Below are 14,939 nucleotides of genomic sequence, written 5' to 3' on the forward strand. Positions count from 1 at the left end.
GTTCTTTCTTTTTAAGGATGTTCCAAACAGTTGATTTGGCCACACCTAATCTTTCTGCTACCTCTCTGATGGGTTTGTTTTGTTTTTTTCAGCCTAATAATGGCTTGCTTCACTGATAGTGACAGCTCTTTGGATCTCATATTGAGAGTTGACAGCAACAGATTCCAAATGTAAATAACACACTTGAAATGAACTCTGGACCTTTTATCTGCTCCTTGTAAATGGGATAATGAGGGAATAACACACACCTGGCCATGGAACAGCTGAGCAGCCAATTGTCCCATTACTTTTGGTCCCTTAAAAAGTGGGAGGCACATATTCAAACTGTTGTAATTCCTACACCTTTCACCTAATTTGGATGTAAATGCCCTCAAATTAAAGCTGACAGTATGCAGTTAAAGCACATCTTGTTTGTTTCATGTCAAATCCATTGTGGTGGTGTATAGAGTTAAAAATTGTGTCAATGTGCCAAAATTTATGGACCTGACTGTATGTCAGATATTTTAGCAAAGTCCAAAAATATTATGTTCATTCTACAAATCTCCCTATAAAATGAAAGTAAATTAGTTTGATAACTTTGGTCTTTCACAATCCATCATGGCTATTGCTCATGATATTGATTAATAGTTTTTTTTTTTTTTGGAAGATATCTTTTTATATGCTCCTTTAGCGGACCCTCAAATATCTTTCTTACAACAGAAATTAAACTCATAGGTCTGTACTTACAGGGTGGAGACCTTGATCCCTTTTTAAATATGAACACTACATTCACCTTGCTCCAATCCTTTCATAGCTTTCCAGTCATTATGTAAACACTTGCATTAGAAAAAATGGATTAGATATACTTTAAGAGCCCTTTCACACTAAGGCGCTTTAAAACTGCCCATAAAACACTGAGTGCTTTTGCGGCGCTTTTAGGGCGGCTTTAGAGGAGCTTCCTTTTCATTTCAATGGAGAGGGGCGTTTTTGAGGTGCTTTTTTTAGCGCTCCAAACATGCTCCAAAGATGCTACTTGCAGGATTTTTTCACTACCCCACCAGCACACCACCCCAGTTTGAAAGCATTCATTGATTTTCATGGGATTTTAATGGTTTTCGATAGCTTTTCAGGTGCTTTTTTTTAGCGCCAAAGCGCTTGAAAAGCGCCTCAGTGTAAGCTCAACTATATCAGGATGATTCATGTGCTTTATTAATCCAAATTCTGTCGGTAGACCGTATAAGGCCTTGCTCACACGTCCAATTTAGCCTTATTTGTACTGCCCCCTGACCACCCACCCCCAATGTAATATGGTGACCGCTTGGGTGGGTACACAATAATGTAATAATGCAGATATTTTAACTCAGCAGGCAGAGTTTGGAAGCAGTGCCATTTGCCAAACTTGCTCATTGAAGTCAACAGGTCCTTGCCACAACCATGAAAGCAAAAATTCTTGTCTCATGGTTGTGGCATAGTAAGTCAAAGTAAAATCCCTGCAGAAGCGGCAGTACTGACCTGTTGAATGCCTGCAAACTGCCTCTGAAAAGCAGTCCACCATAGACAGCTTTTCATAGCAGAGTTAGTGACTACCTCCAGTGTAAAGTTAACCCATATTTTTAGCCATTGAGGTTTATTAAAAATTGCGTTGATGTCATCTTTATTTTGTACATCAGCATCACGACTTTCATTTGTATAGCCAGAGTTGAAGAAAATATTGAATAGGATTGCATTTCTTTGTCCAGAATAACCAACTATTTTACAGCTTTGATATATTGTTTGTAACTTTCAAATGATGAAAGATTCCGTTAAGTTGTTTTTTAATGCCTTTTTTAATATTCTTTTTGCTTTTTAACATTAGAAATAAGTCACATAGGTTTTATTTTCAGCCTTTTCTAAAAATATTGCCCATATGAATAGTTTTTACATTATAATTTGACCAAAACCATCCTAATTACTGTGTCTTTTTTGACACAGTAAAAAATATTTTTTTCTTTTCAGGTATGTTACATAGTTACATAGTTAGTGAGGTTGAAAAAAGACATCAGTCCATCCAGTTCAACCTATGATGTGTGTGTGTGTTTGCTTTTAGCCGTACATTGTATACCCCTGTATGTTGTGGTCTTTAAGGTGTCCATCTAATAGTTTTTTGAAACTATCAATGCTCCCTGCTGATACGACTGCTTGTGGAAGAGAATTCCACATCCTTACCGCTCTTACAGTGAAGAACCCCTTACGCACTTTAAGGTTAAACCGCCTTTCCTCTAGTTTTAGTGAGTGGCCACGTGTCTTATTGTATCTCCTTTCTCTGAATAGTTTGTTCCTTATGCTCGGGTCGCCAGTACAGTATTTGTACATTGATATCATATCCCCCCTCAATCGTCTCTTCTCCAGAGAGAATAAGTTCAGGGCTTGTAGTCTTTCCTCATAGCTGATGTCCTCCATCCCCCTAATTATTTTTGTTGCCCTTCTCTGGACTTTCTCCAGTTCCAGCACATCCTTTCTGAGGACCGGTGCCCAGAACTGGACAGCATACTCCAGATGTGGCCGGACCAGAGTCTTGTAGAGCGGGAGAATAATCTCTTTATTTCTGGAGTGAATCCCCTTTTTTATACATCCCAGTATTCTGTTGGCTTTGCTTGCTGCGGCCTGGCATTGCATGCCACTGCCAAGCCTGTTGTCTACCAGTACCCCTAAGTCCTTTTCCATCCTAGACTCACCCAGAGGTTCCCCCCCTAGCGAGTAGCTTGCTTTCTGGTTTCTGGCCCCCAAGTGCATTACTTTACATTTTTCAACATTAAATCTCATCTGCCATGTAGTTGCCCACTCCGTTATTTTGTTCAGGTCCGTTTGCAAGGTTTCCACATCCTGCATAGAAGATATTGGCATGCCTAATTTAGTATCATCCGCAAATACTGAGATTGTACTAGATATCCCCTCCTCTAGATCATTTATGAATAAATTAAACAGGATTGGTCCCAGGACAGAACCCTGGGGGACCCCACTTTCCACACCCGCCCAATCCGAGTACTCCCCATTAATCACCACCCTCTGTACTCTCCCCTGGAGCCAGTTCTCTATCCAGGTACTCACCTTATGGTCCATACCTATCTTCCTTAGTTTGTACAGTAATCGTTTGTGGGGAACGGTGTCGAAGGCCTTTGCAAAGTCCAGATACACCACATCCACAGGCTTACCTTTATCTAGGTGGCAGCTCACAAAGGTTAATAGATTGGTTTGGCACGAACGATTTTTCATGAATCCGTGCTGATTAATACTTATAATACCGTTTTCATTACTAAAGTCTTGTATGTGGTCCCTTAACATCCCCTCCAATATTTTGCAGACTACAGATGTTAGGCTGATCGGCCTATAGTTACCCGGGATATATCTCGGCCCCTTTTTAAATATTGGTACCACGTTGGCTTTTTTCCAATCAGCTGGCACCATACCCGTCTGTAAACTATCCTTAAAGATCAAGAATAATGGTCTGGCAATCACCTGGCTGAGCTCTTTAAGAACCCTCGGGTGCAAGCCATCCGGTCCCGGGGATTTATTTATGTTAAGCTTCTCTAGTTTAGCTCTAAGTCTATCTTCTGTTAGCCATGGCGGCACTTCCTGAGGTGTATTATTTAGTTCGGCCTTACAAGCTGGGTTCGTGTAGACCCCCGATTCCTTTGTGAAGACTGAAGAAAAGAAATTATTTAACACTTCCGCCTTTTCTCTGTCCTCAGTGGCCATTTTTCCTTTATCATCTTTTATGGGGCCAATGTGTTCTGGCCTCGCTTTCTTACTGTTTATATACTTAAAGAACTTCTTGGGGTTCTTTTTACTCTCCTCCGCTATATGTCTCTCGTGTTCTATTTTAGCCGCCCTGATTTCATCTTTACATTTCTTATTACACTCTTTATAATGCTTAAATGCTGCCACTGACCCCTCAGTCTTGTATTTTTTGAAGGCCTTTTCTTTAGCTCTAAAATACATTTTTATGTTGGAGTTTAGCCACCCAGGGTTTAGTTTTGTTCTTTTAAATTTATTTCCCAGTGGAATGCACTGGCCCACCCCCTTGTTAAGTATGCTCTTGAAGCACTCCCATTTTTCCTCCGTGTTCTTTGTTCCCAGGGTTCTATCCCATTTGATATTTTCTAGCAGCGAGCGCAGTTTAGGGAAATTGGCTCTTTTGAAATTCAGCGTCTTAATATTACCCTTGTGTTTCCTATTATTGTAATTAATACTGAAACCAATTGACCTATGGTCACTGCTCCCTAAGTTTTCCCGTATTTCTATATCCGTGAGCAGGTCTGCATTGTTGGTAATCAGTAGGTCAAGTACCGCATTGTTTCTTGTCGGTGCATTCACCATCTGACCCATGAAATTGTCCTGCAAAATATTTAGGAACTGCCTAGCCTTGGCTGAGTGTGCGGTTCCTTCTGCCCAGTCTATATCCGGATAATTAAAGTCCCCCATTATAATGACATTTCCCATCCTTGCTGCCAATCCTATCTGTAACATGAGGTCCGCCTCCCCCTCCTCACTCTGGTTGGGGGGCCTATAGCATACGCCCAATATTACCTTCCCCACCGTGCCTTCCCTTTGAAGCTCTACCCATAGGGATTCTGCCTCGTCCATAGCTCCATTATTAATATCATCCCTCATATTTACCTGTATACTGTTCTTAATATACAGACATACCCCTCCCCCTTTTTTACCCTCTCTATCCCTGCGATAAAGGGAATACCCCTGAATGGTCGCCATCCAATCATGAGAGCTGTCGAACCAAGTCTCAGTTATCCCCACAAAATCTAAGTCCTCCTCAAACATCAGCAGCTCCAGCTCTCCCATCTTGTTGGCCAGGCTTCTGGCATTGGTATACAAGCCTCGTAATTTAGATCGGTTACATTTATCCTCATTTGATGTTTTTAGGCTGCTCTCTTGATTTTTCCCCGTACCCACCCTGGGTTTAGGAGCTCCGAACACCCTACCGCTAATGCCCCCATTTCTGCCCTCTGTATCTTGCTTTCCACTGGCTAATTCTACATCTGTACCCTCCCCCCCATTCCCTAGTTTAAAAGCCCCTCTAACTTTTCGGCCATCCTCGCACCCAGTACGGCTGCACCCACCCCATTTAGATGCAATCCGTCCCTACCAAAGAGCCGGTGACCGACTGAGAAGTCGGCCCAGTTCTCCAGGAACCCGAAACCCTCCTTACTACACCAGCTCCTCAGCCACTCGTTAACTTCCCTAATCTCCCGCTGCCTCTCTGGTGTGGCTCGAGGTACAGGTAGTATTTCGGAAAATACTACCTTGGAGGTCCTAGTCCTCAACTTAGCGCCTAAGTCCCTGAAATCGTTTAGGACTCTCCGTCTTCCTCTGCCTATGTCATTGGTACCCACGTGTACCATGACAGCTGGGTCTTCCCCAGCCCCACCCAGTAATCTGTCCACCCGATCCGCGATGTGCCGAACCCGAGCGCCCGGCAAACAACAGACTGTTCGGCGCACACGGTCTATGTCACAGATTACACTGTCTGCCCTTCTAATAATTGAGTCCCCTACCACCAGCACCTGTCTTTCCTTTCCCTTTCTCCCGGCCTCACTGGAGGAGTTCTTCCCCTGGCAGCTAGGGGCGTCGCTCTGCTCCAGCAATGCTGGTCCCTGACTGGTTTCCCCAACATCACACAACGGGGCGTATCTATTGGGGTGCTCCAGCCCAGGATCAGCCTCCTTGCCTTGTCCCCTTCTACCCCTCCTAACTGTCACCCCTCTACTCTGCTCTGATGCCTGCACCTCCGATACTCCGCCCACCTCTGTGCAGACCCCTGCCTGCACCTGACTGGTACGATCCTGGCTCTCCTCCGGTATGGACATTCGTCTCAGTGTTGCCAGCTGCTTCCCTAGATTCAGGACCTGAGCTTCCAGGGAAGCAACGTGCTCACATTTTGCGCATTTGTATTCGCCCTCGATCACCTGTCCGAGGAACGCATACATATCACAAGATGTACACCGAGTCGCATCTCCACACCCGCCGGGCATTGTACCTACTATCTAATCTAATGGGGATTCAGCGATTTAAGTCTATCCTATGTGGCTATTTCCTGGCTTCCAAACGCTACCTTCTCACCCTGTGGTATTCCGCTTCACTCACTTGACGCTCAGTTGCACAACACTCACAATCACACAGCCCAGTCAGTCGCACAACACTCCCAGTCGCACCACCCGGTCAGACGCACAACACTAAGTCACACAGCCCGGTCAGATGCACAACACTGAGTCGCACAGCCCGGTCAGACGCACAACACTGAGTCGCACAGCCCGGTCAGACGCACAACACTGAGTCGCACAGCCCGGTCAGACGCACAACACTGAGTCGCACAGCCCGGTCAGACGCACAACACTGAGTCGCACAGCCCGGTCAGACGCACAACACTCTCAGTCGCACAGCCCGGTCAGACGCACAACACTCTCAGTCGCACAGCCCGGTCAGACGCACAACACTGGGTCACACAGCCCGGTCAGACGCACAACACTAAGTCGCACAGCCCGGTCAGACGCACAACACTAAGTCGCACAGCCCGGTCAGACGCACAACACTGAGTCGCACAGCCCGGTCAGACGCGCAACACTCTCAGTCGCACAGCCCGGTCAGACGCACAACACTCTCAGTCACGCAGCCTGGTCAGACGCACAACACTGGGTCACACAGCCCGGTCAGACGCACAACACTAAGTCGCGCAGCCCGGTCAGACGCACAACACTGAGTCGCACAGCCCGGTCAGACGCACAACACTGAGTCGCACAGCCCGGTCAGACGCACAACACTCTCAGTCGCACAGCCTGGTCAGACGCACAACACTCTCAGTCGCACAGCCCGGTCAGACGCACAACACTCTCAGTCGCACAGCCTGGTCAGACGCACAACACTCTCAGTCGCACAGCCCGGTCAGACGCACAACACTCTCAGTCGCACAGCCCGGTCAGACGCACAACACTCTCAGTCGCACAGCCCTGTCAGATGCACAACACTCTCAGTCGCACAGCCCGGTCAGACGCACAACACTGAGTCGCACAGCCCGGTCAGACGCACAACACTGAGTTGCACAGCCCGGTCAGACGCACAACACTCAGTCGCACAGCCTGGTCAGACGCACAACACTCAGTCGCACAGCCCGGTCAGACGCACAACACTCAGTCGCACAGCCCCGTCAGACGCACAACACTCAGTCGCACAGCCTGGTCAGATGCACAACACTCAGTCGCACAGCCTGGTCAGATGCACAACACTGAGTCGCACAGCCCAGTCAGACTCAGTCGCACAGCCTGGTCAGATGCACAACACTCAGTCGCACAGCCCGGTCAGACGCACAACTCTCAGTCGCACAGCCCGGTCAGACGCACAACAGTCGCACAGCCCGGTCAGACGCACAGCAGTCGCACAGCCCGGTCAGACGCACAACAGTCGCACAGCCCGGTCAGACGCACAACTCTCAGTCGCACAGCCCGGTCAGACGCACAACAGTCGCACAGCCCGGTCAGACGCACAACAGTCGCACAGCCCGGTCAGACGCACAGCTCTCAGTCGCACAGCCCGGCCAGTCGCACCACTCCCAGAACACTCAGGTAGCAACAGGTACTCCCAGACACTCAGGTACTACACTACACCCTCAGTCACTGTTCAATCTCAGTCACCAGTCTTACTTACCTAGTGTGTGTCCCTTTAAGCCTGTCACTAGCAGTTCCTGGCTGTGATTCCTCCCTCAGTCGGTCAGTCTCCTCTCAGTACCCCGCTTCCCTCGGTCACTTCCCGGCCAGCTAGTCTCCTCTGCTCCTCTCTGAGGGGGGGGGGGGGTTCCCGCACCGCTCGCCGCAAGGGACAGTTACTGTACGCCGCCCTCAACAGGGGGGGGGGGTTACCGCACCGCTCGCCGCCCGATCTTACAAGGGGGGGGGGTTACCGCCGCCCGCTCTTACCTCGGTGGGGGGGGGGCCTCTTAGCACCGGACGCCGCCGCCGCCGCAACAATGGAAAGGGGGGGGGGTTACCGTTCCGCTCACCGCCCGTTTCCTTTCTGGGGGGGGGGTTCTCGCCCGGACGCCGCCGCTCCTCTGAGGGGGGTGGGGGGGACTCACACACCCGGTCTGTCACACCCCGCTCCTCTCACTCGCACACAGACACTGATCCCGCGCGCTCTGCTCTGCTCTGCTCCACAGCACCACCTGCCGGCCTCCTTTCAGTTCGCACAGGACTCCCGATGTGCTTGTTGTTTTTCAACTAAAGTTCAATGAAATCATATTGTGGCCATTGTTACCCACATTTTCTTTTATATGAACACAAAAGTGTGCCAATGACCAGGATGAATACAGAAGTGCATGTTGGTGCAATGGTGGAAAGTGAAGTGTATGTCGGCCCAGTGGAGGTGAAGCACAAGTGCAAGTCAGTGATAGCGAGTTTGGTAGTGTGTGTTGGTTCTGTGGGCAGTGGTGTAGAATACAGGCCATGCATGCTGGTGCAATGACATTGAGTGAAGTGTAATTGCAGAAGTAGTGAGTAGAGTTTTGCACATAAGTGCAGTAGTAGTGAGTGGGGAAGTGCAGTGGTGTGCAGTGACGAAGTGTGTATCAGTGTAGTGGTGGCATGTAGGCTTGTACAGGCCGGTGCATGGACATGTCAGTGCAGAGGGAGTGAGCAGGATTGTATATATCAAAGCAGTGTCAGTGTGTGGGCTTGTGCACATAGGTGCAGTGGTGGGGTGCATGTTTTGTGTGCATTAATTTTGTGGCATCAAGCTGGGCCATGCATATCAGTGCAGTGTCAGCTATTAGGGTCATACATGTTGCTGTAGTACTGATAAGAAGGTTGCTATGTCTCAGAGCCCGATGAGAAAAATGACAGAAAATTAACCAAAACTGTCAACTGGGGTCCATATTCTGAGTGAAAGTAGCAGGCACAATGGTGAAATGTAGTTGATGATAGAAGATAGAATAGACCAGCCTTTCTCAAACTTTTCAACGTGGAGGAACCCTTGAAATAATTTTCAGGTCTCTGGGAACCCCTGCTAAAAATGACTATATCTACAACTCATGATACATTAGTGGGATGAATGCTCCTTACACTTGTGGACATTGGGAAGAATTACCTTCTTCCAGATAGCTAAAAACATCAATGGTGTCAGGGGAACTTATCTGAGAGGCAGAAATTGCTCATTGCTCAAGGAACCCTTAGCAACCTCTGGAGGAACCCTAGGGATCCACAGAACCTTGGTTGAGAACCACTGGAATAGACCTATAAAATGAACGTATGTGACAAAAACAAGCAACTCTAGCCTGGGGTAGTGGGTGCGTTACTAACATAAAGTGTGGAACACTGAATGCAAGGCACAGAGGACAGGCATGTCTGGTCTGTAGTGTTGAAGATCATGGCAAAAAGAATACAGAAGCTGTACATTCACGGGAGACTGAGACATAGGGAGAAACAATATATATATATATATAGTGAGGACATAGACACTGCTACCATATTAGTTTTTGTTGTGGGGGCATCAAGTGCTGCGTGATTAATGGCTGACTGTGGATTTCTCTGTGCCAGTAACGATGTGGAAAGAGTCCTAAGGCTTGGAGTTTCCCTATAGATAGTGATGTCTTCCTGAAGTGCGTTCACCCTGGCACCAGTTTTGGATGGATCACTCTCTCGCACACTGCCTGCATTGAGATGTTGTCTAGAAGCATTACAACGTAAAAATTTAACAGCGCGTGCACTCTAACACTATTTAAAAGGAGAGTGGCAATAGTATGCCCCCTCTTTACTACAACTCCAAAATGTTATAGCTCAGCATCATTGAGATTAATGTTCAACTCCAGCTTGGCACCATTCAACCAAAAAGAGGTCTGGCATTGAGTCTTGCCCTTCATTCTAGTATTTGCACACCAGACCTCTTTTATTTAGGTGCAAACCATCTTTAGCATATAAGTTACACCCCAAGAAAAGTCAGCTCTGTGTTCTAGAAATCCAAATCCTTCTCTCATACTCCTGCTGCCTTTCCTATGTGGCTAATGACGCAGGCAAAATTGCAGAGAATATCATCTTCCTTTCATCTTAATTCTGTAAATCGATTCTGATGTATCTTCCACCTTTCATGTATTAACACATAGATATTCGTTTTTTAAAAGATTCTGACACAAACCTAGATGCTTGGACTGCCTCCCTAGCTTGGTTATATCTGTGAGGGTCAGAGGAAGAAGGGAAGAAAACCACTACAGCCATAGCCTGACCCTAGTAAACAAAATGGTTATTGCCCAAATGCTTCTTTTTATATCAGTTGATAATGGGTGGCTGGCATAAATCATGTGTTAGCACATAAATGCACTCATTTTAGACGTGAACAGGTCTGTGGGACTAATGCATTGAGATGTTGGAAGGAACAAGATTTTATTGCAAATAATTTGGTTGACCGAGAGGTTTACCATCACTGAGAGACACAAGTTGTCCTATCTAAATACATATGCAGATTTCACTTGTATACATAATTCTCTGAGGCCTGTTTTCTAATCCTCCCACTCCAGCCAGATCATCTTCTACTCCAGCTGCAGCACAGCTTGATCACAAACATATCTCCAATCTGCTGACTTTGCAGGGAGGAAGCTCCAGCAAAATGATGGGTTATTATTTTGGTCACTGTGCCCTCTCCTGTCAGCAAGTTCCCTGTCAGCACATGTGCAATTTGGCAGAGGCTGATTTTTTCCTAGCGCTGTTCACCACATGCCCATCTGAGCCCTGAAATTATAGACGGCTCATATAAATACAATTTCAGGTGGTTACCTTAGTTGCTCTTAAAATACACCCCACTTCCGGGCTCCTATGGCAATAGTTATTCCACTTTAAAAGTAGAATACATTCCTTTGTAATTTAAAGTCACCATGTAACACGGGCCTTAAGTCTTCCATACACAGCTGAAATGTGAGCTGATTCCTGCTGAATCGGCTAAAATCTGAGTTGTGGATGGTCCTGTAACTACCAGCCAGCTCAACAAAATTCAGTTGAAAAATCAAAGGAGTCTGGTAGAAAAATGTTGGCTGAACAGTGACATCCAACAGTGTATCCAATCAGATGTATTCCGTGTTGTTAGAATAAAACAGTCATCAGGGAAGATGCCTTGGGGGAATCAATCAATTTCTCTATCTGTATATGGCTAGCCTTACACTCTTTTCTTCCCTCATTCTCATCTTAACGTTTCTTTTCTCTTTCCCAGGTTTCCACAATGAAGCAGACTCCTTGCTCACTGTCACTTCAAATACATCTTATAACAGCCTGCGTAATCCCACAGAGGCTCGCCACCTGCTCAATCTGCTAGCTCAAGAGACCAGTATATTTGAACAGCACACTATCCCCCCTGAGAGGTACCTCTTTGTGCTGGTAAGTACCACTGACATCTTCCCTACACCTCTACTTAAATTCTTAGCCAGCCACCACAGTGTAGGCAGCCGTGAATGTACCCATCCTAAATAAACATTTAAAACAGCCATTTTGAAAGCTGTACATTTGGACCCATTGACACCATTGTGATATGAGTTATTAGGTCTCTATAATATAGTTGCATGATCTGGTGGAATATGGTTTCACCCACAAAGTTGCTTTTCTGTAGTATGATTGAGAGCAGTGGCGGCTGGTGCTCAAAATTTTTTGGGGGGGGGCGCAAACAGAAAAATGTAATAGGCATTGCTTTGCGGCAAAAAACCCTGTAAAAAATTGCGTGACTTTGAGGTCGCAAAAGTGTGAAAGGGGCCTTCAGTAATTAAGGTATAGTGTGCCCCCTTTCACTGCAGAGAGACCAGCGTGCCCCCTTTCAATACAGAGTGACCAGCGTGCCCCCTTTCAATGCACGGTGACCAGCGTGCCCCCTTTCAATGCACAGTGACCAGCGTGCCCCCTTTCAATGCACAGTGACCAGCGTGCCCCCTTTCAATGCACAGTGACCAGCGTGCCCCCTTTCAATGCACAGTGACCAGCGCGCCCCCTTTCAATGCAGTGACCAGTGTACATGCCCCCTTCAATGCAGTGACCAGCGTACATGCCCCCTTCAATGCAGAGATCAGCGTACATGCCCCCAATGCAGAGACCAACATACATGCCCCCTTCAATGCAGTGACCAGCATACCATTCCCCCAATGCAGAGATCAGCGTACATGCCCCCAATGCAGTGACCAGCATACATGCCCCCAATGCAGTGACCAGCATACCATTCCCCCAATGCAGAGATCAGCGTACATGCCCCCAATGCAGTGACCAGCATACATGCCCCCAATGCAGCGACCAGCATACATGCCCCCAATGCAGAGATCAGCGTGCATGCCCCCTTCAATGGAGTGACCAGCATACATGCCCCCAATGCAGAGACCAGCATACATGCCCCCTTCAATGCAGTGACCAACATACCATTCCCCCAATGCAGTGACCCTCATACATGCCCCCAATGCAGTGACCAGCATACATGCCCCCAATGCAGTGACCAGCGTACATGCCCCCAATGCAGTGACCAGCATACATGCCCCCAATGCAGAGATCAGCATGCGTGCCCCCTTCAATGCAGTGACCAGCATACATGCCCCCAATGTAGTGACCAGCATACATGCCCCCAATGTAGTGACCAGCATACATGCCCCCAATTCAGAGATCAGCGTGCATGCCCCCAATGCAGTGACCAGCATACATGCCCCCAATGCAGTGACCAGCATACATGCCCCAATGCAGTGTACAGCATACATGCCCCCAATGTAGTGACCAGCATACATGCCCCCAATGCAGTGACCAGCATACATGCCTCCAATGTAGTGACCAGCAGACTTGTATAAAGTACTCGAAATTTCTACTTGAGTAAAAGTTCAAGTGCTCGATCAAAAAATTACTTGAGTAGAAGTGGAAGTGCTCGCAGAAAAAGTTACTTAAGTAGAAGTACTAAAGTATTCAACATTTTTTTTACTTAAGTATTGCAAGTAGTTTTTTCAAAAAATTTGCTACTTAACCGCTTGCCGACTGCGCACAGTATATTTACTGCGGCAGTCGGCCCCGGCCAGGCAGAGTGACGTAGGTCTACGTCGCTCGCCTGTCACTCCTTCCAGAGCCAATAGCGGGCGGGCGCGCGCCCGCCGAGGCGCGCGCCCGCCTCGGCTCGTTCACGGAGGAGTGCGGGAGTGTGACTGGCGGACCCGATGTCCGCCGGTCACACTACGATCGCCGCTACAGCGGGAGAAAGACAGAGCGGCTTGTGTAAACAAGCCACCTGTCAGTTCTCCCTGTGTAAAAGTGAAGATCAAACAGTTCTACTATGTAGAACTGTTGATCTTTGTTTTTACACTAGTAGACCTGTCCCTGCACAGTTAGAATCACGCCCCTAGGACACACTTAACCCCTCCCTGTCCAATACTGTTAACCCCTTCCCTGCCAGTGTCATTTTTGCAGTAACAGTGCATATATATAGCACTGATTACTGCAGTAATGTCACTGGTACCCCCAAAAGTGTCAAAAATGTCAGTCAAGGGTCCGATCTGTCCGCCGCAATGTCGCAGTACCGCAAAAAAAATCGCAGATCGCCGCCATTACTCGTTAAAAAAAAAAACACCAAAAATGACAAAAATCTTTCCCTTTGTTAGTAAACGCGATAACTTTTGCGCAAACCAATCAAAATACGCTTTTTGCGATTTTTTTTACCAAACATAGGTAGCGTAAAACAAATTGGCCGAAAATTTTAAAAAATTTTGATTTTTACATTTTTTTTGGGGGGAATTTCATATAAAAAAAAGTGAAAAATATTGTTGTTTTTGCAAAAATTACGCTCTTTTTTTGTTTATAGCGCGTGATCAAAAAATCGCACAGGTGATCAAATACCACCAAAAGAAAGCTCTGTTTGTGGGAAAAAAAGGACGTGAAATTCGTTTAGGTACAGCGTCACACGACCGCGCGATTGTCCGTTAAAGTCACGCAGTAAAAAATCGCAAAATAACCCCTGGTCTTTTAGCAGGAAAATCCTCCGGTGGTAAAGTGGTTAAGTACTAAAAGTAAAAAGTACCAGTAGTTTTGAAAAAAAATTTCTACTCAAGTACTGAAAGTAGAAGTACAAGTACTGTGTTATGTAGTTATTAAAGAAAGAAGTCAAAAGTATGAACATCATATTGTTTTTATTATTTCAAATGATTTATTCAAATGATTAACCGGTGTTTGTTAGTAGTTTCTTGATGCACTTTAAGCGCTGTAGCACCATTTATTTGTTTGTTTCATATTTTCTTTTTATTGGAAAGATTTGGTATAGCAGCTTTTATTATACACAGCCTTTATTTTCGTATGCGCTGATTTACAAATGACATTATACACATTTGTTTGAGCTTTATGAAACCTGCCATCTACTGTTCTGGCAGTGGTAATTTTTTTAAAAGTAACGAGTAACTATGCAGCACAAAAAAAAATACTTGAGTAGAAGTATCGAAATCATCGAAAAAATGTAGTGAAGTAAAAGTAGAAGTAGGAGAAAAAAATTCTACTCTAGGAAAGTACAGATACCGCATTTCGGTACTTAAGTACAGTACTTAAGTAGTTCTACTTCGTTACTATACATCTCTGGTGACCAGCATACATGCCCCCAATGTAGTGACCAGCATACATGCCCCCAATGTAGTGACCAGCATACATGCCCCCAATGCAGAGATCAGCGTGCGTGCCCCCAATGTAGTGACCAGCATACATTCCCCCTATGCAGAGATCAGCGTGCGTGCCCCCTTACTTACCTGGAGCAGCAGCGGTGGCGGGCGACTTCTCCTCAGTCCCGGTGACTGGCGGCGCGTCTCCTCCAGTCCTTCCGCTCCTGCCTCCTCCTCGGCCAATGGCATGGGGTTTGCCTTGCGGCCAATCAGGAAGCGCGTATCGGACCTGCTTCCTGATTGGCCAGGAGGAGGATCGGTGTGACAATAGCGAATTTTCATTCGC

General features: G+C 46.7%; 1 protein-coding gene across 1 annotated transcript in view; it reads left to right on the forward strand.

Moving 5' to 3' along the window:
- Positions 1-14,939, forward strand: part of LOC309566665 (melanoregulin-like) — a 145,428-nt gene that overhangs the window by 86,045 nt on the left and 44,444 nt on the right. Inside the window, exon 4 of the mRNA XM_082271908.1 lies at positions 11,215-11,378. Within this exon, the coding sequence (XP_082128034.1) occupies positions 11,215-11,378 (164 nt within the window). The remainder of the gene's footprint in view (positions 1-11,214; positions 11,379-14,939) is intronic.

Source organism: Pelophylax lessonae, assembly GCF_965119305.1.
Source record: "Pelophylax lessonae genome assembly, chromosome: 11".
Classification (NCBI taxonomy): domain Eukaryota; kingdom Metazoa; phylum Chordata; class Amphibia; order Anura; family Ranidae; genus Pelophylax; species Pelophylax lessonae.